The sequence below is a fragment of the Myotis daubentonii genome, chromosome 2 (assembly GCF_963259705.1).
Source record: "Myotis daubentonii chromosome 2, mMyoDau2.1, whole genome shotgun sequence".
In the NCBI taxonomy this organism is placed as follows: domain Eukaryota; kingdom Metazoa; phylum Chordata; class Mammalia; order Chiroptera; family Vespertilionidae; genus Myotis; species Myotis daubentonii.
In genome coordinates this window covers 181,987,260-182,014,224 of record NC_081841.1, presented here as the reverse complement: position 1 = coordinate 182,014,224, position 26,965 = coordinate 181,987,260, and the positions used below count along the sequence as shown (strand labels likewise).

The 26,965-nt window shown below is 36.1% G+C and overlaps 1 protein-coding gene across 1 annotated transcript in view; it reads right to left on the bottom strand.

Moving 5' to 3' along the window:
- Nucleotides 1-26,965, bottom strand: part of TM9SF2 (transmembrane 9 superfamily member 2) — a 66,551-nt gene continuing 39,586 nt past the window's right edge. The window contains exons 10-17 of the mRNA XM_059685030.1: nt 24,931-25,063; nt 19,288-19,407; nt 16,479-16,536; nt 13,184-13,343; nt 11,343-11,494; nt 9,388-9,499; nt 3,623-3,794; nt 1-687 (exon numbers count right to left, since the gene is read on the bottom strand). Coding sequence (XP_059541013.1) covers nt 620-687; nt 3,623-3,794; nt 9,388-9,499; nt 11,343-11,494; nt 13,184-13,343; nt 16,479-16,536; nt 19,288-19,407; nt 24,931-25,063 — 975 coding nt within the window. The 3' untranslated portion in view covers nt 1-619. The remainder of the gene's footprint in view (nt 688-3,622; nt 3,795-9,387; nt 9,500-11,342; nt 11,495-13,183; nt 13,344-16,478; nt 16,537-19,287; nt 19,408-24,930; nt 25,064-26,965) is intronic.

Genomic DNA, 26,965 nt, shown 5'->3' with positions numbered 1-26,965 from the left:
TTTTACAATATTTATTAAGATAACAAATTTATAAAGTGAAAGACTCAGAGGCACATAGTTTAAAAGGCCAATACCATGGGAATAATGAAGTCAACACAGAAAAGAAAGTATGAACAATTACAACCAATACAGGATTTTTTTAAAAAAGCCACATTCCCTCAATAAACACATCATACGAATCATCCTTCAAAATTACCATGATAAAAAGTTATTTCCTTCAAAGAAAAATAATTCTTTCCACCTACCGAGCCTAGAAAATTCTATTTACAATGAACTGTCCGGTATTTCATCGGTATTGTTTAATACGGCCTCCTCTATTACTATCATTAGAAGTACTGAAAATGTTATAGCTATTGTATTTACAAATGCACATATTTAAATTTGCTCTTCATTGAGAACAACTGAATATATACTTGATCAAATCACAATACAAATGCTTTAGTGTTGAAAACACATTTTGTGGGGAAAAATGTATGGGAAGAGGTGTATTTAGAATTATATTGTTTCTGAAGGATTACTAGGCCAATAAGTCTGATAAAACTCAAGGTAGTCACAAAACAGATGTTTGTTGATGAAGAATTTAATTTATTTCTGTTTTAACTGGACACACTGGGCTTCTTCAGTCAACTTTCACCACACTGTAAATTTTGGTAACAAACCAAAAGCATGCAAAGAAGCCAATTGTTCCTATAAGAGAAAAAAGAAAAATAAATGCTTTTTCAAAGAAAGCCTAATAATTCACACATCAATACTGATTTAAAATGACTGTTTCCTTAAAAAAAGCCACAAAACTAAAAACTGTTACCTTCCAGGAATATAACATAGATCCATGAGCTTTTTTGAAAAATATACAACCACCTGAAATCAAATTTCCTACAGAAATTGACAGAAAGGACTTTTTATACTATAAGATTACCTGAGCTTTCTAGAATACATTTTTCTTATTACATGCAAAAGACTAAAATTAAGATGAAAAGGATGACAATTTTCCTTTCCTTTTAAAGAATGATTTACCATAAAATGGAAAGATACTATTACAATTAATTCAAGGTCTGATATGACAGAGCTTCAGATTCATAGAATTAAATGGGGATAATTTCTAAGTATAGCTATTGGGAATTATCGGTTTTCAGAGAACTATAATAAAATAATGCAGGAAGGCTTTACAAATTGTTTAAAAGCAATATAATTAGGATAATAATAAAGATGCACCCACACTGAGAATGAGAGGTGGTGTGGTACCAGAGGACAGAGCAGCTTTGTCATGAGCTGTGTATAACATCTTTGGAGTAGGCCACTGAATTTACAAGCCCATTTCTTTATCTTGTTTTAAACAGAGATAATTTTATATGCCCTGGCTGCCTCCATAGACTGTCAGGCAGAGTACATGAGATGATTCATGAAAAAATATATGCCTTGATTTATAGGTATCTTCATCAATCTAGATTCCAAAAAACTGAATGCTAGACAGGTGACAAAAATGAGGCTCTGAGGGATTGTCTATTGGCCCCATGGCTGGTAAGTAGGACCAGAACTCAAATCCCCTTTTTCTGACTTCAAGTGTAGTACTTTTAAAAACTATACCATGCTTAGATTTATTAAACATAAATTTAGAGACTCTGTTTTGCAAAAGGATATATACTAAATGATGAAACTGCCTTACATATTTTTAAAAACTGAGAGGCATACCATTTTTTCCAGGATTACCCCTGAGAAAGAGCCAACAGGTGGGGGTGCAGAAGAATACAGAAAGGGGACATACATACTCCTTGTGTAAGTCTAGTTTTCAACATTGTTTTAAATGTAATATAAAGAAGAGGTATTAAAGGAGATTTTCTAAATCAAGTGGAGCATTACTATGTAAAGCTATAAATGTTGTTATACTCATTCTCACAACATACATGTACTGAGTACCTACTATGCACAAGTCACTGTTTGGGAGGATATACTGAAGGTATCTGAATATACCTTTTGATTATTCAAAGGATCATTAGTAAGCTTAGCTAGGGATGAAGTTAGAGTTAATTTCAGAAAAGTAATGATGAAAACATATATCTATTTAAACAACCTTGTTTAAGAGAAGGTATGTTGAGACGAGAAAAAAACATTTTATCACCATACTGATAACCCTAAGAATGTTTACTTTGTTCTTAACAAAATACTTTTAGTATTTTATCTTTTTCTTAATATGGAATAGATATAATATACATACTTAAAGCATCTTTCTTTAAATGAATGTATATTATTTTGTTTTGTAAAACAGACTAAGATAAGGGTCTGGAGTCCTGAAGTAACTATGGGTATACCCCACTTTAGAAAACACCAACCTCATTATGTCTGACCAATGACCTGGAATACAGAATTGATGTAAGTGCCTGAAGCTTGTCATATACCGATATAGCAACAGAGGCACTTAATAAACCTACTTAGTTCTCCTAAATGTTAACAGATGAGTAAAAAGTAGAACATTTCTAATTTAAATATATTTTTCCTTTGGGCTCCTATATGTCCTCACATAGCATGCAACACAACCTTAGATAAAATTTTAGATATACATTTTTTGTGACAAAGAAAGGTCCCTCAATTTTCTTTTTTTAGTTCATTAATTCCACACATGCTTACAAGCACCCATAGGGCTCTAAGATATAGGAAATTTACTCAAATGGGCAGAGAAAAAAATACATACATAAATGCCACTATTATATACACTGTACACCATGAGGTACTTGAATTTTATTTATTATTTATTTATTTATTAATATATTTTATTTTATTGAATTTTAAACTTGTAGTTTAAAACTTATAGAATAAGGGAAGTCCTATGATTATCTTTTCTTGATATCATTTATTCTCAATCTCATCTTGACTTCACCTCTCCAATTTCTACTTTACTCCTAAAATTAAGTAACTAGAGATTTTTACTCTACAGCGGGGCCTTGACTTACGAGTGTCCCGACTAACGAGTTTTTTGAGATACCAACTGTCTCTCGCAGATTTTTTGCATTGAGTTGATAGAGTAATTTGAGTTAAGGAGTCCTTAACGAGCTCGGTCTCGGAACGAATTAAACTCGTAAGTCAAGGCCCCACTGTATTTTTTGAAATAGGCAAAATAAACTGATGAACAAAATAGATCCAGAGACATAGAAGCATGGAACAGACTGATGAATATCAGAGGGAAGGCAGGGATGGGTATGTAGATGGGAAGAGATCAACCAGGGAACTTGTGTGCATAATCCATGGACATGGATGGTAGTGTGGTGGGGACAGGGGCAGGGTGCAGGAGCAGGCTACAAGGGGTCAATGGGGAAAGGAAGAGGACATAAAAAAAAAAAGAGCTTAACAGGAGAAAACATTGAGATGTACTGGTCAAGGTACTCTAGTACTTTTAGCACAACAATGACCCTGTTTAGACTTCTTCCCTTAGCTTCTGCTTCCTCACCTTGGTTTACTGATATTCACTGCACAGAGGGGCAGACCAGACTATGCTTAGTTGCACTGAGGACTAAATATTGGAGTGCTGAGTAGTAGAAGCCTTCTGGGTTTTATAGGGAAAATATTCATAAATAATTTGAATAACTAGCCTAAAAATTTATTAATTAAAAATAATCATTTAAATTCTTACCTGTAAAAAGAAAAAAGATCAAAACCATTATCATGGTATAACCAAAGTACAGAATTGTACTTGCTGTTCCCGTGATCTGAAGTTTTGAAAAGAAGTAGTGTATGGCATATATTAAGAAATAAACTGCAGTAAAGCCACTAGTAAGGAACGAACGCCACTGCCAATGATAATCCTAGGTAGAAAAGAAAAAAAATCTAAGAACAAGAATTAATTTCAAATTAATAGATAACATGTAGCAGAATAAAGTTACAAATCAAAGATAGCTAAGTGAAATAGCCCATAAACCAAATGTTTTATATTGGTTCCAGTCTTTTTCTCCTACTGAACTTTGTCAATTTCTCTCCTCACTAAAGAGACTAAAAAGCACTTCCTATCTTTGGTGGAGCTACTCAGCACCGGCTAAAAACATGTGGAAAATCTTAAACAGTTTATGAACAATGAAGCATTAAACTATATTTTAAAATGTATGCTTCCCAAAGAAAAGCAATATACTTTTTACTTAGAAAATTTACTTACAAGGCTTATTTACATTTACATAGTTCAAAATTAACATCACTTATCTTATAGTCTAGTCAACTATATTAGGAAGAAGATTAGTCTATTAAGTCCTGGTTGAAATCCATTTTCAGGTATTACTAACACTAGAGGCCCAAGTGCATGGATTCGTGCACTGGTGGGGTCCCTCAGCCTGGCCTGCGAGGATCGGGCCAAAACCGGCTCTCAACATCCCCTGAGGGGTCCTGTATTGCGAGAGGGCGGTTTTCAGGTGACGCACCCCGGAACTGGGCTTCCTCCTCTCTTCTCCCAATGTTATGTCACTTTCTCTCTGTATCTGTCTCGCTTCTTTCATCTCACTGTACCCTAAAAGTTTGGCAGTAACTGACAATTTGTGGGCATTTAGCTGCAAAATGCAATTATTTAGCAAACAGGATTTACTTAGCCTGGAATCTAGTCGGCCTAGGGCAGGACCCTGCTCAATGTCAGGCTCTTGTTCTGCCCAGGCGGAGTCCTGTGGCGGGACCAAACTTCCTCCCACCTGAGCTGCTCCTCCACCTCCTTCGCTCCCTGGAGGCTGCCCGCTGGCGCTAGTCTGGCCAGAAGGAGGGAAGCCCCGGCTGGTTTCCCAGTCGAGAGTGGTAGCAGGAAAATTCGCTGCCTCCACTGGAAATCAATATTAACACATTGCAGACCAGTATTTTTATTGCTAGCTTTACCCAGTGGCCAGATAAATTTCTATTGAATGAGTACAAAAAACATTTTACATAAATGTTAAAAGCACGCTTTAAAATTAAATACCCATTGCATTTTGAAGTTATTTATTACATGTTCTTACAAGCTAATATATTTTTAAAGAATTCTTGTGATTGGCGACAAGCCTTAGAACAAAAAAAATGAGAATTCTCATGATCCGTCTGCAATGTGTTAAGCGGATGAGCTGGCGTGGGCACCAGACGTCGGGGCTGCAGCCAGTAGGTACTGCACGTCTCATCATTTAGCTCATCGAGTCAACAAGTTTCTGTAAGGGCCAGACCCAAAGTGGGGAGCCAATGGGCTAGCGGCCCGGTACACAGATTCGTGCACTGGTGGGGTCCCTCGGCCAGGCCTGTGGAGATCAGGCAGAAACCGGCTCTCTGACATCCCCTGAGGGGTCCTGGATTGCAAGAGTATACTTCTCGGGTGATGCACCCCAGAATTGGGCTCCTTCTTCTCTGGTTCTGGGTGCGTCACCCGAGAATTGCAGCTGCCAAATCACTGCAGCTTGGCAGCTCCTGTGTTAAGCATCTGGCCCTCGTGGTCAGTGTGCGTCAAAGCTACTGGTCAGCCGGTTACTTAGGCTTTTATGTATATAGATAATTTAAACAAGGTAAGTTTTTAAAACAGTTCTTTCTTTCATTTACTTATTTAACTTTGTTTTTTAGCTCCTCATGCGAGGATATGTTTATTGATTATTTTTAGAGATAGGAAGGGACACAGAGAGAAACACTGATCAGTTGCCCCACAACATACGTACATGTGCCCTGAATGGGAATCAAACCTGCAACCTTTTGGTGTACAGGACAATGCTCCAACCAACTGAGCCAACTGAGCCAGGGCTAAAACAGTTCTTATTTTTAAATAAAGTGGCTTATATCTTAGCAGGAGATCTGTGAAAGAAATACTTCACTATCTCTTCTACCCTTTTGAATATGTGAAAAATAAATATATTTGAAAAGCATACCAACATTTAAAAAATCCAAAAAAATCCACACAAAAACTAACAAAGCTAATAAACAAATTAGCAATATTACAGGATACAAAATCAACATGAAAATCATTTGTGTTTTTTACACCAGCAATGAACAATCCAAAAAACAAACATTTTCAAAAACCATTTACAGCAGCATCCAAAAGAATAAAATACTTAGGAATAAATTTAACTAAGGAGCACAAAGATTTGTACACTGAAAACTACAAAACTAAAAGAAATTAAAGAAGACTTAAATGGAGAGACATCCCATGTTTATGGATTAGAAGACTTAATATTGTTAAGATGGCCATTCTCTCCAATGTGATCGACAGATTCAATGCAATCCTTATCAAAATTCTAATGTCCCCCCCCTTTTATTCCAGAAATGGAAAAGCTGATCCTCAAATTCATATGAAATTGCAAGGGGCCCTAAATAGCCAAAATAATCTTCAAAAACATGGACAAAGTTGAAGGACTTAGCCTTCCCGATTTCAAACTTACTACAAAGCTATGCTAACCAAAACAGTGTGGTACTGGCACAAGGATAGCATATATACCACTGGAATAAAATTGAGAATCCAGAAATAAACCTATACATTTATGGCCAATGGCCAACAAGGATGCCAAGATTATTCAATGAGGAAAGAAGAGTCTCTTCAACAAATGGTGCTGGGAAAACTGGATATTCAAATGCAAAAGAATGAAGTCAGACCCCTAACTAATACCATACACAAAAATTAACTAAAAATGAATCAATGACCTGAATATATGAGCTAAAATGATACATTAGAAGAAAACATAAAGGTAACCTTAGATTTAGGAATAAATTCTTAGATATGGCAACAAGAGAAAAAATAGATACAAATCAAACTCATCAAAATTAAAAACTTTCATATAAAGGATATTATCCAGAAAGTGAAAAGACAACTTACAGAATGGGAAAAATATTTGAAAATCATAGATCTAATAAAGATCTAGTATTCAGAATATATAAAGAACTCTTACAACTTAACAAAAAGATAAACAACCCAATTTAAAAATGAGCAAACAAACAGAATAGACATTTCTGCAAATAAGATATAGAGATGGTCAACAAACACAAGAAAAGACAGTGAACATCATTAGTTATTGGAGAAATGAAAAACCACAATGAGACCTACTTCACACATACTACGATGGCTATTATTAAAAAAAAAACAAAATAAAAAAAATAACAGTGTTGGCAAGAATGTGGAAAAATTGGAACCCTCGTGCAACTGTTGGTAGGAATGTAAAATGGTGCAATCACTGTAGAAAACAATTTGGTGGTTCCTCAAAAAGGGAAACAATTACCACATGACTCAGCAATTCCACTTCCACACACAGACCTCTCAAAATAGAAAACAGATACTCAAATATCTACACATCAAAGTTCATAGCAATACTATTTATAATAGCCAAAAGGTGGAAACAAACCTAATGTCCACCAATAGGTGAACAAATTGGGGTGTATCTATACAATGGAATATTATCCTATATAATAAAAGCCTAATATGCAAATCAACTGAATGGCGAAACAACTGGCAGAACAACCGGTCAGTATGACATTCACTGACCATCAGAGGGCAGACTCTCAATGCTGGAGCTGCCCCAAGCCTGCAGGCCCCGGGCCAGCCAAGGCAGGTACCAGCGGGGGCCCCCTGATTGCCCTACCAGTCGCTCCACGGGATGCAGGGCCAGTGAGTGCCCAGCACCAGGCCAGCCAAGGAGGGAGCCAGCAGGGGCCCTGATCGCCCTGCCAGTTGCCCCACAGATCGACCCTGATCGCTGGCCAGGCCTAGGGGTCCTACCTGTGCACAAATTTTGTGCACCGGGCCTCTAGTTCAGCTATAAAATGAAATGAAGTACTAATACGTTACAATATGCTGAACCTTGAAAACAGTCTGCTAAGTGAAAGAAGCCAGACCCAAAAGGCTACACATATTATATGAAATATCTGTAGAGACAAAGCAGACTGGTGTTGGGGAGGAGGGATGGGAAGTTACTGTTAATGGGTATGGGATTTTATTTAGGGGGGGGAGATGATGAAAATATTTTGAAACAAGATTGAAGTGGTGGTTATACAATACTGTAAATGTAGTAAGTGCCAATGAAATGTTCACTTTAAAATTACTGATTTTATGTTATATGAATTTAACCTTGATTTTTTTTTCTTCTGGGAAATTATTATTTTTTTAATTTTTCAATTACAGTTGACATACAATATTATATTAATTTTGGGTGTACACCAGTGATTAGACATTATGTAACTTACTAAGTGATCATCCCAATAAATCTCATACTCATCCTACACCATACGTAGTTATTAGAAAACTAGAGGCCCGGCGCATGAAATTTGTGCATGGGGGTAGGGTGTCCCTCAGCCCAGCCTGCATCCTCTCCAATCTGGGACCTCTCGGACATCCCTCTCACAATCTGGGACTGCTGGCTTCTAACCGCTTACCTGCCTGCCTGCCTGCCTGATCACCCCCTAACCGCTCCCTTGCCAGCTTGATCACTACCTAACCACTCCCCTGCCAGCCTGATCGCCCCCAACTGCCCTCCCCCGCCAGCCTGATCACCCCCAACTGCCCTCCCCCACTGGCCTGATCGCCCCCAACTGCCCTCCCCCGCCATCCTGATCACCCCCAACTGCCCTCCCCTGCTGGCCTGATTGCTCCTAACTGCCCTCCCCCGCCGGCCTGATCTCGCCCATAACTGCTTGCTCCACCGTGCAAGCCTGATCTCGCCCCTAACTGTTTGCTCCCCTGCTGACCTGATCGCCTTTAACTACTTGCTCCCCTGCCAGCCTGATCACCCCTAACCATCTCTGCCTCGGCCCCCGCCACTGTGGCTTTGTCTGGAAGGAAGTTGGACATCCAGAGGATGTCTGGTCAGTCCGGTCTAATTAGCATATTACTCTTTTGTTAGTATAGATTATTGACTATATTCCTTATGCTGTACTTTACATCTCCATGACTGTTCTGTTAACCTTAATTTTTTTAAAAAAGCATCTCAATTTTAACAAAGTTAGATTTTATCTCCTGTAAAGAAAGTACAAAATGATTTAACACAACCTAAATCTTTAGACATCAACTCTAACCTATTATATAGGGTACCATCATTTTGCCAGGTTGCCATGAATATCACATTACAATGTAATGTTTTAATAATTTTTTTCACTAAAATATGTTTATGTTTCCTAAATTTTCAGTCTAGAAATATCTGTTACAAAAAGAATATTAATCAAGTCAGACATTTAAAAAAATAAAAATTTAGCATGATGTGCTATTCTTAGGAAATTAACATTTTAAAGTTAGGCTCAAAGTAAATACTATTACTGAGCTGGGATACAATCTTAATTCAATCCTAAAAAGGACTACATTTAACTTAGGAATACAGGTCAATTTCTACCTTGATGACACATATCTGCAAAAACTATTTCAATTAATAGTTTCAGTCTTATGCCAAAATTATACCGTGTACAAAATTAATGTAAGTGAATACTGCTAATACATACCTCAGCACATAGGTGGAAATAGCAAAGAAGTATAGTTGCTTCAGAACATGTAATAACCAAAATGATAAACACCAGAAACAGGAAGCCAAACATGTAGTACATCTGATGTGACCTATAATCAAACATGTCAAAATGAAATTATATTTTCTCTTTGACATAGTAAATAACACAATCTTTTCATTTTTCTTGAACTGAAAATGTTTGCTGTTTCTCCCAACTAATTAAGATACACTTTTTTTTTTTTTTGGTAAAATATATTTTTTAACATATGTTTTTACTGATTTTAGAGGGAGGGAGGGAGGAGAGAGAAACATTGATGTGAGAGTGTAACATTGATTGGCTGCCTACCGCATGCACCTTGAGCTGGGATCCAACCTGCAATCTGGGTATGTGCCCTGACTGGGAACTGAACCAGGGACCTTTTGGTGCACTGGACAACGCTCAACCAACTGAAACACACCAACCAGGACCACTTTTTTTCTCTTCAAATTTTGATTTGAGAGAGAGCAGAAGGGAGAAAGAGAGGGAGAGAGAAACATCAATTTGTTGTTCCACTTATTTACGCATTCATTGGTTGATTCTTGTTACGTGCCCTAACCAGGGATCAAACCTGCAACCTTGGCCTTTTTGGGCTGCTGCTCTAACCAACTGAGCTACCCTGCCAGGGTCTTCTTCCAACTAATCAGAGAAGACAAATTCTTACAGATTTAGACAATGATAGGGTAGGAGTGGGGCAGAGGAGGAAGGATATGGCAATGTCATGGACTTTGCCTTCCTGCTCGGGTAGAACCTAAAACTCTTATTTATTCAAATATGCTTAGTCTAACTGTCTACTGGTGAGTCTCACAAATTTGATAAAAAATTAATGGAAAGTCATAGCCAAACTAAGAAATGGCCACATTTAGTATATATATTATAAAAGCAGTTGGATTTGGAAAATATTATAATAAACCTGAAAGAAAGAGGTTCTAATCACTAAAAAGCTCAAATTTAGTTCTCACTTTATGCTACCTCAAACCTCGATACTTTCTGTAACATATGTCAATGTGATCAAATAACTATCCTAATCCAGTAGGTACTCGGGTTACGTCAGAGATCTGTTCCTATGGCACAACATGACGCGATTTTCACTATAAGTCGGAACCCATCTACTTAAGCATCTACGTCACTCACATGGAGCACATACACAGCAGTAATGAAGTATAACAGTAAAAAAAAAAATTTAAAAGATAACAATTCCTGACCTTTACTTGTAGTAAATAAATAATAAAAAACATAAAGCACATATGTATATACGTCAAAATGACAGAACTTTTTTTTAATAAATAAATGGGAGATGGCAACGTAACCACGAAATGACGTTGAGTCCTACGTATCCCAAAGACTGTCTGTATACACCCTAATGGAGTGGCTCAAAATTAACTCTATGAGTTTTTCAATGAAAATAAGAAGTCAGAGAATAAAGGACTCTTGGGATAATAAAGGACTTTGAAAGGTTAGCTAGCTCAACCCTTCCTCCAAAGCCTACTCGAAACCTCTCGATCAGGAGGCTCAGAATCTTCTCTGAAGCAGTACAGATGACTTATTTAAGAACATAGGTTTGGAGATTTGGATTAATTTTTTTGTCACATGGTAACTATGCGACACAGGCAAATTAAATTACTTAACTTCTAAAGCATCATTTTTATCTCTGTAAAATGTGGATAATAAATACCTCATAGAGATCTGAGAATTAAGTTAGAGTAAGAATTAATAAGCCTCAATTAATCATAGCTATCACTATTATCTTTTTCCCACATGAAAAAAAAATTACTTTTTTGCTCTTAAGATATCTGATTATTGGAGAGAACAGCTTAAATTTGTAAGATATAAACAGTAATCCACATAAACAAAAAGAGAAAGCTAGTAATACATATAATGGTAATGGCAATAAGAGGACTTAGTCTTTAGCTTACCAAATACTATTCAGAATGAAGAAAAGCTGTATAAAGATGCACCCAAAGGGCAAAATTCCTCCCATGATAATACCAGGCAATGGCTTTGTGTAGAAGGACTGATCAGGAATCTGACGTGGAATCTGATTGGTTCGAACTGGGTGTTCAATGGCCTTCAGTAAAGAAAGAATGAAAGAAAGGGTTCATAATTACATATATACTTCTAAAATTCTTCTCTGTACTAGATTATTTGCCTGTTTTTTTCTCAGCTTCCATGGTGACACTAATGGCAATACAAATCTACCTAAGTCATCCCACAGAAATCTTTATTTAGAAGCCACAAGCCAGATACTATCCGGTGCAACAGTCTGTCTACTGGAACAAGCCACCACTGTTTCCAGCAGTTATCCACTGGCTAACGCCTTCACATAAAGTATGAAATACACAGGAGATAATATAATACTTGGAAAATAAGTTTATAAAAAAGGGTTTTTTTCCTCCTTTTATATATATACCCCCTGTAAGAAATCATCTGATTCTTAAATTCTGTCAATGTATTTTTATTTAGAGATGGGCGGTGTCATCTTTATTAAAATAGCTCAATTTTACTAAGACTTAAGAACATGAAGAAGACAATGAATATATGAAGCTTTATGACTATACGGTATGGGAGATGTTCTCAATTATTGTCTCTTTGATAACACATTACATGATAGTATAAAAACACTAGAAACGAAAGTGCCTAAACATAGTTACATGAGAGGGGAAAAGGACAGGTATGTACAAGTTCATTTTCTTACAAGAAAGTTCAAAGCATACTTCTAAAATTTTTGTGATGATACATAAAAATTTAAAACTTGTCAGTCTCATTGAGATTATACTTCCATGGACTAGATTATTATACATGTAGATATATGTATATATGTGCATAGAATCATTATATATCTTTCTTCAATTTTTATATTTTATAATTTTCAGTACTTAATCTATAATTTTAAAAAATTTCAGTCAGTTTACTATTTATGCTATTTAGATTTTAAACCATAACTTAAACAAAATGTCAAAAAATTGAAAAATCTTTTAGTAGACGGGCATGGTAAATGCAGTGGAGACTATGAAGCACTTAGAGTTTCTTCCAAAGGTTCCAGGTTGCCTCACAAAGTATACTGTGATACATTATTTCTTTTAACTTGTGGACTGAATATTTTCAGAGAAGAGCAAGGATACTAAGTTAGAGAATGACACTGAAGAAAAAAATTCTAATTTTCTTCTTAGCCTGAGGATAAAAAGAGGTAGAGAAAGATAGAAAGAAGGAAGGGAAGGGCTGAACTAATTATAATCTTCCTTAAAATCAAGTATTAGCAGGTAAGCATATGAAATTTATTTCAAAGCTACATATTTTAAAAACTGCTAGTCTTATTTTATGGTCACTTTTTTACTTCACTTCCTAACCCATACTCTTGGTTTACTTAAATAATGCAAACTAGAAACACTTATTGTTAAGGACAAAATGCACATACTTTTTAGGTTAAAAAAAAAAGTAAAATAATTTATTTTAATGTCAAAAATTCAGAGTTTTAATTAGTTTAAATTAGCTTTTCATTGCCTATCAATTTGTATTAGTTTCCATTTACTTAAAAAACTCTGAAATCTAAGTTTATATCTGTAATCTCTCTACCACACTCCTGAGTATATACGACTTTTTTAAATGACTGCAATCAAACTTTGAAGTCATCAATTTTCTGTGAAATCCAGATCCCACAGGACAAGTCTATATCTTTTAGACAACTATCTTTTAAGGTGGCATAAATTAGTTCCCACAGTTGAAATTCATTTGAATAAGTTAACACCTATAAACTTACATTTTTCTTAAAACCAAAGTATGCACCAATAAACGTTAGAGGCACAGATATGCAGAACCAAAGGGCCAATATGGCAACCAGTGTTCCAAAAGGAATAGCTGCTGAAGATCCTTCTCCCCAGAGAATCAGATTCATTATAAAGAAGTCAGCAAATACAATCCTGAAAGATAAAAGAGGCTTTTAGGTAAAACTTGAGTTAGAAACAAAATGAAATAAATGGTAGCTATCATATGTAATAATATCACAATTTCTGTTATATACAAAGAAAAATTGCTAAGTCATAGGCTATGTGAATTTAAAACTTCGTAGAAAATGTCAAATTGCTCTTTAGATTGGTTGTGCATAATTTAAATTCCTATCAGCAGCTTCTGAAAGTTACCTCTTTTTAAAAAAAATATATTTTACAGAGAGGAAGGGAGAGGGATAGAGAGTTAGAAACATCGATGTGAGAGAAACATCGATCAGCTGCCTCTTGCACGCCCCCCACTGGGGATGTGCCCGCAACCAAGGTACATGCCCATGACCAGAATCGAACCTGGAACCTTTCAGTCCGCAGGTTGACGCTCTATCCACTGAGCCAAACCGGTTAGGGCCGAAAGTTCCCTCTTTACATATTTTCATTATATTTGGGATTGTCAGATTTGTTGTCTAATTTGCATTTCCTGTTGACAATTGTAGCTGATCATCCTGTGTTTGTTGGCTTCTGAGGCCTTACCCTTTGTGACTTGCTGATTACATCTTCTACTCATTTTTCATTTGGGTTGCATGGCTTTTGCAAAGTCACATGTCAGCTTTTATACACTCTAGCAACGAACTCCTTGTTAAATATCTTGTTCTCCAGTTTATGGCTTTTGATGAACTCAAACATTTGAATATGTGTACTTAATTTCCTTTCAGTCTTTTTTCTATGAATATATTTTAGAAAACACGACTATAATCATACTACAATCACTTCTATATAACCCACAGAGTTTTTTATTCATCAAAGTCATCACTTTTTTCCCTTTATCCTTTGGGTAACTTGTTTAAGAAAAGAAAGCTTTTCCTAACCTTCTATATTTTCATCTAATTGTTATGCCTGTTACATTTAGATTTTAATCCACCTAGAACTGATTTCATGTGTGCGGTAAAAACAGAATTTTTCTCCCTTCATATAATCAATTGTTCCAGCATCATTTTACAGTTCCTCTGGTTTTTGATGCCACATCTAGCATAATTCCATGTACACATGGTCTATTTTTGTGTTCTCTGTCTTGCTAGCCATGGGGCATCTCCAAACTTCTTCAGAATACGTAAGTCTTCTCATCAAGTAACATGGTGAATTTGTATCTTTTACTAGTTAATAAGCATTGTAGACTTGTCATATGGATCGTGCCTATTTTCAGAAGTTACTTCAGGTATTGTAAATGTTTTCTGTTGCTAATATTCCTGTAAATAGATTTCTCTTCCCACAAAAATACCACTATGATTAAAATATTTAATTTGCTATTGGTGGTATTCATGATCTTTGAGTATTAGCTGATATCTAGCCATTCTGCTAAACTCTTAATTCTACAAGTTTTATATATCTGAAATTTGTTAATGTTCTTTATGTACAAACTGTCACCAATAAATAATAATATGATCTCCACTTTTGGAAATGTATTATTTGTCTCATGCTGTGAATAGAACTTAAATACAAAAGTGATTTAATAAAAATGTGTCTAGTGTTTCATCATTAAATGTTGGTTTTGAATTAGAGATGAGATTTTTGTTAATATAAGAAAGCATTTCTCTATTAAATTCTTTTTAAATCTGGAAATAATGCTTAATATTATCAAATTACATTTTGTTGTATCTACTGTAATAATTATATGCAGGTGTTTATTTATATAAAATTATATGAATTTAATACTATTAAATGATGCTTCCTTTCCTAGGTGAACACCAATTTCTCTTGCTCCGGGCGGGAACTTGGGTTCTTGGCTGTGTCTCTGTCTCTATCTCTCTCTGTTTACCTCACCATCCTACTGGTGAACATCTACTTTTAAAAGTGGAATGAAGAAGATCAGAGAAGGGTTTTTCAGAGACATAAAGGAACAGGGAAGGGATAATTTCTATGAAGCCAAAAAAGGAAGGAGTTTCAAAGAGAAGGTATCCCAATGTTAGACAATGTTGAGAGGTAAAGACAGAGAAAAACATTTTTAGATTTGAAAATGATATCACTGGTAACTTTAGAGAGAAGTTCACTAAAATGACAGGAGGAAAAAAAAAACAGATGGCATGGCTTTATTCTGTAAATGTATGTTGAGAAAATGAGATAAAGGAAGTGTTTGTTGGGAATGGATATTAAGTAAGATAGTAGACAGAAGGTGCGTATGGAAGCTCTTTTTAGGATTTGGGACACCTAAGCATATTTGTAGGAATAAGATGTGAAATACATGAACAGAACATAGAGAAAAGGAGAAATAGAAGCTGTTAGAGATCGGGGGACATTTGAAAGGCAAGATTTTGAAGGAAATTATGGCTGAGTCTGGTAAGGAGGGACACTTCCTAAGTTGAACAGCAGACAAAAGATACAGCTTGAGAAAAGCATACAAATTTGAACAGAACATGAATGGCTGAAAGGCATGGGAATCTTCAATAGAGATGAAAACCTGAGAATATTTATCCCAAATGTTTATTAAAATTCTGGCTATTGTTACTCTTTCACTTCTGGCCTGCAAGTGAAACAGTCCTGGCTTCTAGAGTTAACCTTTGGCTTGCTTTATTGCTGCTGACTATTCAGAGGCTAGTTTTTGCCCACCAGAAGGGGAGAGTTTGGGGAGTTGGGAAGAAATAGGTTCTATTTCTAGGGTTACATGTACATCAGATACTTGCTATCGGAAGCTGTCCCCAAAGGGACATTTTTGTTTTGTTTTTATATGAGGTGGTTTCTAAAGTTTTTCAAAAAAATTTTGGTATATGTTACTCTATATAATGGAATTAACTCTAAAAAGCAGCAAGGCTTTTTCGATAAAAACCTGAAAATGTATCCCTGCCTGAATTTTACCAGGTGAGGATTCCTTTCTATGATTATGCCATAAAGCTTTAAAACACAGCATACACAACGACATGCCATACTAACTTCCACAGACTAAGAGAAAGATTTAATCATTCTGCAAATGTTTATTAAATATTCATTTTACCCCTTTTGAAAAATTCAATTCATTATCTTAAGTACATAGTTTAGAGACAGAAAAGACTACATAGATTAAAAATTTGAGAACCACAATATGACTATGTTAAGAAAATTATTATGGAAAAATTCACTTACCCAGGACAAAGAAATGCTGTCAATAAAACATTTGTTTTCCACTTCTCACCTCCAAAGGCTGTCGAAGAAAACAAAAATGGCATAACATAAAGACTTTTCTTCAAAGCTATACTCCAAGTCTGGTATTGGACAAACTGTCAGAGTCCTGGGTGCCTTTCCATAGAAAATGGCATTAAGAAATGATTTGCTATTCCTTACCCAAGTGATTCAAATCAGAGATGCACATCACAAGACTGCCCTAGGTTAAGTCCTACTCTAATGATTTTTGTTTCAGCATAAAATAAATCTAGTATCAAAGGAAAGTCATCCATATCAATTTTTCTTTCCCATTCTTTTTTCTACTTCAAAATAAAACAAACCTATCTTCTACACCAGTTTCAATAATGGGATTGAGTAGAAAAAGGGCACGCTAGAGGTTCTTGTTTATCTTGAGGTCAGTCTCAGAATCTATATATATAAAAGCCTAAACGACCGAATGACCAGTCGACCAGTCGCTATGATGTGCACTGACCACCAGAGGACAGATGCTCAATGCACAGGATCAGGCTCCCTCCTGTCTGGATTGGGCCTGTGGGGATCAGGCCGGAACTGGCTACCTGACATCCCCCGAGGGGTCCCAGATTGCAAGAGGGTGCAGGCCAGGCCGAGGGACCCCACCGGTACACGAATCCGTGCACTGGACCTCTAGTTTGTTATAAAACCAAGAACTCTAAAGCCTGACATGCAACACATTTAAACTTCCATACTAAGTCTGAATTGTAAAGATTCCTTTAGCACTGTAGTTACTGTTAGAAGGAGGGTGGAGGTGGGAGATCAGTGTCAAATCAGGTGATTATGAATAGAAGGGTTATGACCACTTGACAGAACAGATTTGCTTACGAACATTTTACTCTCCTTTGCTCCTTCCCTCTTCAATTTTTTTCCCCACTTAAAAAATAAAAATAAAAAACTCAAGTACATAGAAAAAAAGTGAAAGTACTCCTCTGCTCCCAGTTTAAAAGTTGGGGATGAAACTGGCTGAGATCTGAGAACAACTTTGATTGTTTAAAAGTGATAACACAATTTATAAGCAAGTACCACTTGCCCCAAAGAAAATGACAATTATATATATGATTTGAAGTCAGAGAACTATTCTCAAGAGACTATTGTGAAATTATTAATTTTGGGTTTAATACAATTCCAATCAAAATTCAAATGATATTTTTTAAACATCAGAAATGACTCTACATAATGAAGTACTTTGTGACTGAGGCCAAGGAACAACACCTCTCAGAACGTTCTGCCTGATTAATATGCTACTTAATCTGTAACTGAGAGATCTTAAGAATGAAGAGGAGTTAAGGGGGATTTGTATCGGATGAGGGAATATGGACTGGAACTTCAAGCAGAGAAAACAGCATGTGGAAAGGTCCTTAGGCAGGTGTAAGGGTCTACTACATGATTGAAGAACTGAAAGAAAGTCAGCATAGCTAAAACAGTAAGAATGGGGACCCAGCTGACATGGCTCAGTGGTTGAGCATCAACCTATGAACCAGAGTTTCTGATTCAATTCCTGTCAGGGCACATGCTCGGGATGCTGGCTCAATCCCCAGTGAGGGGTGTACAGGAGACAGCTGATCAGCGATTCTCTCTCATCATTGATGTTTTTATCTCTCTTCTGCTCCCTTCCTCTCTGAAATTAATAAAAATGTATTAGAAAAAAGGGGGTGGGGAGCTTATGTGTAAGCAGTGGTCCAACTATATTTGACATGTATTAAAATACACATGACCACCTTAATTCTGTGTCCTTTAGTAAAGGATGTAAGAAAAAAACTTGACAAAATTCACAGAAATTAAACACACTTATGCATACATACATACAGACTTCATACTCCAGAGAAAATTCTATCTGGCAAAGTCTAACTAGTATTTCTACTTGGGGTTGAAATATTAGCCCACCACACATTAAGGCCAGCTATGTAATCCTAATGTTTTAGCTCAAGCCTTAAAATCGTTATCAACCCTAGCTTGGTCCCATCTCCCTGGCACTTTAATTCACAGATTACCTATGAAACCATCTTAGTGGATTTCAGGATTCCTAAATCAGGCAAACTCTGGCAATCACTACCCCTGGCGAAGGAGCTTTCTAAGCCATCTAATTCCAACCCATCTTTACTCTGTGGCCCTAATCCTTTTATCCACTGAACTTTATTTTTGGAAAGCAAGAATATAAGAAATTGCAACCAACTATATTACAAAAGTAACTTACTTCAAGGCTCTTTAAAAAAGTGAGATCTTAGTTTACTTTAAATACAGTTTATTTTTATAAATATTACATTAATTATAAGTATGATTTCTCTCATTTAAGAAAAGGTATCCCTGTATCGATTACTTGTTTTAGTGATTAAATTGGTGATAACTATTTGTAGACTTTCTTCATTAGTCCACATATGTTTCCATAAATGTAGCAAATTAAATTGTTCAGCTGAACTTGTTAAGTCAAAATTAAAAGGAAAAAAAAAGATGGGATGGTGGATAAGCAGCACCTAAATTTGCCTATTTCACTGTATAAGCATCTTTTAACAAATAAATCTAGGGAGAGTCATCCACTTCACAAGCTTCTTTTAAATAAAGATGCACACCTATAATACATATTGTTTAAAGCAGTGGTCACCAACCGGTAGTCCACGGATCACTGGTGGTCAATGAGGTCTGAAAGGTTGGTGACCACTGGTTTAAAGCATCAACAAGCAGGCATCAAGTCTCACACACAATGATATAGCATATTAGATTTGCCATTTGACACCTAGTCAGGATGGCTTTTACTTACACTTATAGAATCTGGCAGTGACATAGCCTGCAGGAGTGCCTAGCAGCACCCATAGGACCACAGCACAAGTCATCAGTGCTCCTCTGTTGGCAGGTGACAAAAATCCCAGGCAAGCAAAAACTAAAAAACAAGTAATTTAAAGTTACACAATTTAGTAATGTTTTCTTTGTTGTGAAGTGATATAAGGCCCCACTTTTTGACCCTGTCTGGGTAGCTCTGTTGGTTAGAGCATAGTCCCAATAAACCAAGGTTGGAGGTTTGATCCCCAATCAAGGCACATACAAGAATCAACCAATGAATGCATAAATAAGTGGAACAACAAATCAATGTTTGTCTCTCTTTCTCTCTCTCTTTCAAACCAATCAACAAATTAAAAAAAGAAAAACACACTTTAAAAACAATAAACTAGACACAACTTCATGAAAGTACACTATCTTACCATGCAGCCAACACTAAATCTTAGTAATATTTAAGGGACTGCATCAATACATCTTACATAAGGCAAGCTCCACTTTGGAAGGGTCTATATGTAAGACCTCATCTCTCCTGTTCTCAGAGGAGGCTGACCAAATGCTCATTAGTACTTTCAGCTCTTCTAAAATTCAAATACAGCTTTTTAAAATAACATAAATATATTATATTAGAAAGATCTGCCGAAACCGGTTTGGCTCAGTGGATAGAGCGTCGGCCTGCGGACTGAGGGGTCCCGGGTTCGATTCCGGTCAAGGGCATGTGCCTGGGTTGCGGGCACATCCCCGGTGGGGGATGTGCAGGAGGCAGCTGATCGATGTTTCTCTCTCATCGATGTTTCTGACTCTCTGTCTCTCTCCCTTCCTCTCTGTAAAAAAATCAATAAAATATATTAAAAAAAAAAATTTAAAAAAAAAGAAAGATCATACACCATGACCAAGTGGGATTTATTCTGGGGATGCAAGGCTGGTACAATATATGTAAATCAATAAATGTGATACATCACATAAACAAATTGAGAGACAAAAATCACAATCATATCAATTGATGCAGAAAAAGCCTTTGATAAAATCCAACACCCTTTCTTTTTTATTTTATTTTTCTTTATTGATTAAGGTATTACATATGTGTCCCCCCCACCCCCCACTCGTGCCCTCCCAACAACCTTTCTTCATAAAAACTCTCAGCAAAGTGGGAACAGAGGGATCATACCTCAACATAATAAAAGCCTTATATGACAAACCTACAGCAAAAACTAAAACCATTTCCCCTAAGAACAGGAACAAGACAGAGATGCCCACTTTCACCACTCCCGTTTGACATAGTACTGGAAGTGCTACCCATAGCGATCAGACAAGAAGAAGAAATAAAAGCATCCAAATTGGAAAAGAAGAAGTAAAACTGTCATTATTCTCAGATGACATGATATTGTACATAGAAAACCCTAAAAACTCCATTAAAAAACTACTAGACTTAATAAATGAATACAGCAATGTAGTAGGATACAAAATTAACACCCAGAAATCTATGGCTTTTTTATACACCAATAATGAATTCACAGAAAGAGAAACTAAACAAACAATCCCATTTACCATTGCACCAAAAAAATTAAGATAACTAGGCATAAACTTAACCAAGGAGGTAAAAGACCTGTACTCAGAAAACTACAGGACATGGAAAAAAGAGATAGAAGAAGATATAAACAAATGGAAGAATATACTGTGTTCATAGATTGGTAGAATCAACATCATTAAATCGTCCATACTACCCAAAGCAATATATAGATTCAATGCAACCCCTACTAAAATACCAACGGCACATTTCACAGACCTAGAACAAACTCTCCAAAAATTCATATGGAATAAAAAAAGACACAGAAGAGCCACAGCTATCCTGAGAAAGAACAAAGTTGGAGGGATCACAATACCAGATATCAAGCTATATTACAAAGCCACTGTTCTCAAAACTGCCTGGTACTGGCACAAGAACAGACATATAGACCAATGGAACAGAACAGAGAACCCAGAAATTGACCCAAGCCATTAATGCTTAATATTTGACAAAGGAGGCAAGAGCATACAATGGAGTCAAGACAGTCTCTTCAATAAATGGTGCTGGGAAAATTGGCCAGATACATGCAAAAAAATGAAACTACACCACCAGCTTACACAGAAATAAACTCAAAATGGAAAAGGACTTAAACATAAGATGGGAAAACAAAAATCTTAGAAGAATCCATAGGCAGCAAAATATCAGACATATGTTGTAGCAATATCTTTACTGATACAGCTCCTAGGACAATGGAAACTAAGGAGAAAAAAAAAAACAAATGGGACTACATGAACATAAAAAGCTTCTGCAAGCTTTTGAAGAAACAATCAACAAAACAACAAGAAAGCCCATTGCATGGGAGAACATATTTGCCAATGTTATCTCCGATAAGGATTTAATTTCCAAAATTTATAGGGAACTCATACAACTTAACAAAAGGAAGATAAATAATCCAATCAAAAAATGGGCAAAGGACCTAAATAGACACTTTTTGAAAGAGGACATAAAGAAGATCAAGATACATATGAAAACATGCTCAAAGTCACTAATCATCTGAGATGCAAATCAAAACAACAATGAAGTACCTGCCATTCTCACACCTGTCAGAATGGCTATCATCAACAAATCAACAAACAACAAGTGCTGGCAAGGATGCGGAGAAAAAGGAACCCTCATGCACTGCACTGCTGGTGGGAATGCAGACTGGTGTAGTCACTGTGGAAAACAGTATAAAGTTTCCTCAAAAAGTTAAAAATGGAACTCCCACTTGACCCAGCAATCCCACTTCTAGGAATATATCCCAAGAAATCAGAAACACCAATAAGAAAGGATATATGCACCCCTATTTCCATAGCAGCACAATTCACCATAGCTAAGATTTGGAAACAGCCTAAGTGCCCATCAGCAGATGTGTGGATTAAAAAACAGTGGTACATCTACACAATGGAATACTATGCTGCTATAAAAAAGAAGGAACTTTTACCATTTGCAAAATCATGGATGGACCTGGAGAGCATTATGCTAAGTGAAATAAGCCAGTTGGAGAAAGATAAATATCACATGATCTCACTCATTTGTAGAATATAATGAACAACATAAATTGATGAACAAAAATAGATCCAGAGACAGAGAAGCATTGAACAGACCATCAAATCTCAGAGGCAGGGGAGGGTTGGGAGGGAGGTCTAAGAAATCAACCAAAGGACTTGTATGCATGCATGCATATTGCATAACCAATAGACACAGACACTGGGGTGGTGGGGGCTTGTACGGGGGGGTGGGAGTGGTCAGGGAGGGGTTGATGGGGAAAAAAGGGGATATATGTAATACTTTAAACAATAAAAAAACAAAAATAATAACATCAATAAAAATATTCCCACTATGAAATAATCTCACTTTTTGTTGGTTTTTAAAGGTCCTCTGGGGTAAAAAAAAACCTTGTAACATTCAAACATAAGACACAAGACAGAATCTAATCAGAGAATAAAATAGGGAAAAAAGATTTCGTAGTGCTGTGTATTATGGTCTACTAATACTATAGTTACAGAGAAATTTTAAAAAGAAATACAAAGATAATGTGATGCCTACCTAGTTCTAGTCTAAGCTTTATGATCCAACTTAACATCTTAATTTTTAATCACACTCTATCCTTTTAAAAGACTTGATCAATCACTTGGGAAAATTCTGGCTCCTACCCTTATTCAGTTGGTTAGTTTTATTTGTTCTTCTCTATATAACCCTCTCTACGAATAAAAGACTTCTAACTTTAAGCTGGAACTCAGAAGTTATGTCTTGTACAGAAAGTCAAGTAGCTTTCTGATCCCAGGAACAAGGAAAGTTCCTGGTATTTCCTCTGAGGTGCACATAACCAAGTACATGTCCACTCACACCTTCTGATCAGCACCGAGGGGGCAAGAGGAGAAATTCATGATCAGCAGGAAAATAGGATAAGGACAGATCTATCAGAATTTCAGCTATATGCACTGCCCTGCCCCTCCTCAGGACTAAGAAATGGACTGTTCTGAAGCCGAAAAGTTCATATTCAAGCTTTTAAGGGAAATGATCCCTATTGTTTTCTATCCTAGGTTCTCTGAAACTTTCCTTCCTCCCAAGTTCACTTCCTAGCTAACCCCAACAAAGACCAGACAGTGGCAAAAGGCAGCTCCAAATAAAATGTTAAAGAAGAATTTTACCCTCAAGCATCTATTCTGCTCTAACTCCACCCTGGCTCTCTGGTAGCCTAGTGCTTTCATACTACCGTGGCTGGTTCCAGGTATTTCATGACTTCTCCCATCCTCCCCTCTTCAGGGTAATATCCTTACTAACTGTAGCCCTACCCATAGCAGCTGCATCTCTTTACTAAATAAATACATATATTCTAGTTAATCTTCAAATTAGTCTTCAAACTGAACCTGGAGATGTAAGTCAGTAGTTCCCAAACATGTTCATGTGCCACACATTTCAAAGTGAAAATCCTCTCTGTAAAGCACTTATGCAGTTAAAATTTATTTTTTGTTCCTTTTAAAAGGCCCTCTGGGGTGAAAAAGCCTTGTAACATTCAAACATGAGAGACAAAACAGAATTTAATCAAAGAATAAAATAGGGAATAAATAAATCATAAAAATTTAGAATTTTACTAACAGAAAATGACTTTAGTATTACATATTTATATGCACTGAACATAAGAATAAATGTTCACTGAAAAAATTATTAAAAGGTCAGTGGTTCCTGAATTCTTCCAGTAACATTCATTTGTTACTGTTCATCATTAACAGGCAACAATGAAGGAAACATAAAAAAAAAAAAAATTCAAAATTTAGGAAATTTTATTCGAACTTTTTTCTCTTAAAATTAGAAAAACTGGAAGATCTTGGAAATAAGAGTATCAGAACTACTCCTGTGGCCAATCAATACCTCTAAATTAAGTCTATTTTTAAAAATTGATTGATCTAATCAACAAAAATTAAGTAAAATTCCTGAAGATTTTCAGGTGGCACAGGAGTAGATCCACCCCTCCCCGACCCCGCAGGAAGATCTTTCCTGAACACTGCTAGGGAAAGATAGAGGTCTTTTTTTCTAAAATTCTTCCAAGATGAGAAAGGTATACAAAAACCTTCCTGCCCTACTCACTCTTCTTTTTTTGGTCTTTCTCACTGAATATCTTGGGATCTAATCATACTGCTCCCAGTGGGGTGGGAGAGTCAGCCTGCATGACCCTGCTTCCAGGCTACCCAGACTCAGACCCAGATGGTGTTTCAGGACCTAGTCATCTCCAGCTGCAGTGCTGCTATGACAGAGGCCGGTCTCTATGCAGCTGAATAGAGATATGAATGGTCAGCTTTTGGGAGCAGCTAATCCCACCCCAAGTCACGTACAGCCAAAACACAGATTTAAATGCCAAGAGGACTCTTAGAGACAGCTAGCCTAGCTACCTCACTTAGAAAAACTGGTTTTCAAACAATCTATAATAATAAAGGCATAATATGCTAATTAGACCAGGCGTCCTTCCTTCCGGGCGAAGCTGCAGCAGGCAGGGGCCAAGGCCCTTGCATGAATTTCATGGATCAGGCCTCTAGTTATTTAGAAAAAGTATTTTCTATTTAATTTGCAATTAACACTTACATAGAGTCACAAATGTCATAATTAAAATCTGTGTTCCCGATCCTAGAAAGACTGATAGCAGCATCCCTTTTCTTGGAGGACGGAATATATCACCATGAACTAGTTTCCAGCCAAATTCTTCCTGGGCATCCTCCTAAAAAGAAAATGAAATTGTTTGTCATGTGATATCACCAAGACAACTAGACAGTTTATTCACTGTTGAATAGACTGCTACAGAAAAATTTTTAAAAATGTACAAAGGTTAATATTTATTTTAATTTTGAAGTATAAAGCTTGAATTATGGAGCTTTATAGTTTTCCTGAATTGTTTTAAAGGAATGCTGTGTATTACGGTCTACTAATACTATAGTTACAGAGAAATTTTAAAAAGAAATACAAAGATAATGTGATGCCTACCTAGTTCTAGTCTAAGCTTTATGATCCAACTTAACATCTTAATTTTTAATCATACTCTATCCTTTTCAACCTACATTCATTAATCTCCAAAATAAACTAGATCTCATACCTACTTTGCTGGTACACAACACTTACACACACACTGGGAATTAGACTTTACCTTGTCATTTATGAGGAACGTACAAATTGAAGTTTTATTAAAAGTACAAGGTTATTAACAGGGGGATGGGAGCATGAGTGTGCAGGGGGGGAGGTTGGGGGTTATTGGGGGGGGGAATAGGACACATTTGTAATGCCTTAACTAAAAAAGAAAAAAGTACAAGGGCTCTAAGTGGATTAAATAAAATTATATTTGATATTGGCTTCAAAATAATTGGGAGGGAGGAAGGGGCGAGTAGGTGGGATTCTACAGATAAAACAAAACTGAACATGAGTTGGTAACTGTTGGCCCAGGGTGATGGGTCTACTAATCTCCTTGCCAGTATGAATGTCTGTGTTAAAAGTATGGGGGGAAATTATATTCATCCCTTCTTTTAGGTGATGCAATACATTAGCTAGACAAGGAACCATTTCTGATTACTTTTTTATTGAACAAGTATACTGAAACATTCAAACAATGTAAGTGAAAGCTAAGTTTTCAATAGAGAGCCAGGTCCCCTTTCTTAGAGTAAACAAATGTGACTAGTTTTTATTATCGTTGTAGAGATATTCTACCTATGTATAAACAAATGCATGAATACTTTCTTTTCCACCTGCCCCCACAAATGGTAGCATATTATATACCATATTTCATGCCTTATCTTTTTAGTCTAATAATATCATGGCGGTGCTGTTCCACATTTGTATATACAGTGTTGCCTAGTTCTTTTTAATGCTTACAAAGTATATGCCACTGAATGAATATTTCATAATTGAAATCTACTATTATAAACAACATATATTCATTGTTTTAAGATAAAAAATAACAATAGTAAAATCCTTTGCATCCTGATTAGTTTCTAGAAATGGAACTGTTGAGTCAAATTACATTATAATCTAACATTGCCAAACTGCCTTCTATAACTTATACCAATGTGCACTCTCATAAACTATGCATCAAAGTGCTCATGTCCTCAATCCTCAACACATTATCATATCAAACATTTTAACTTCTGCTAATGTATCAGGTGAAAAATCTTGCACTGCAGTTTTAATTTGTAGTTCTCTTATAAGTGATGTTGTATCTTTTTGTATGTTTCAGAACCATTTGTATTTCTTTTCTATAGACTTTTAATGTGCCTTGCCCAGTTTCTTACTGGATGGTTGATTGTTTTCTTGGTGATTTTAGGATTTCTTTACTGAGGAATTAAACAATTTGTGTTTTTAACAGGTGTTAAAATATTTTCCCATTTAATATTTATCTTTCTACTTACATATTTTTTGCTATTCAGATTTTTAATTGTAGCAATTATTTTATGGCTTCTGGCTCTCTGTCATACTTATAAAAATAACTTCACATGTGTACTACTATTTTATTGTTTCACATTTTCATTTAAATCATTAATTCTTTAAATGTAAGGAATAAAGTTGGTCTTTACCTTATTTATCTCCCTAGACAGCCACTCACTTTACTCAGTATTATGTATCCAATCTTTTTTTT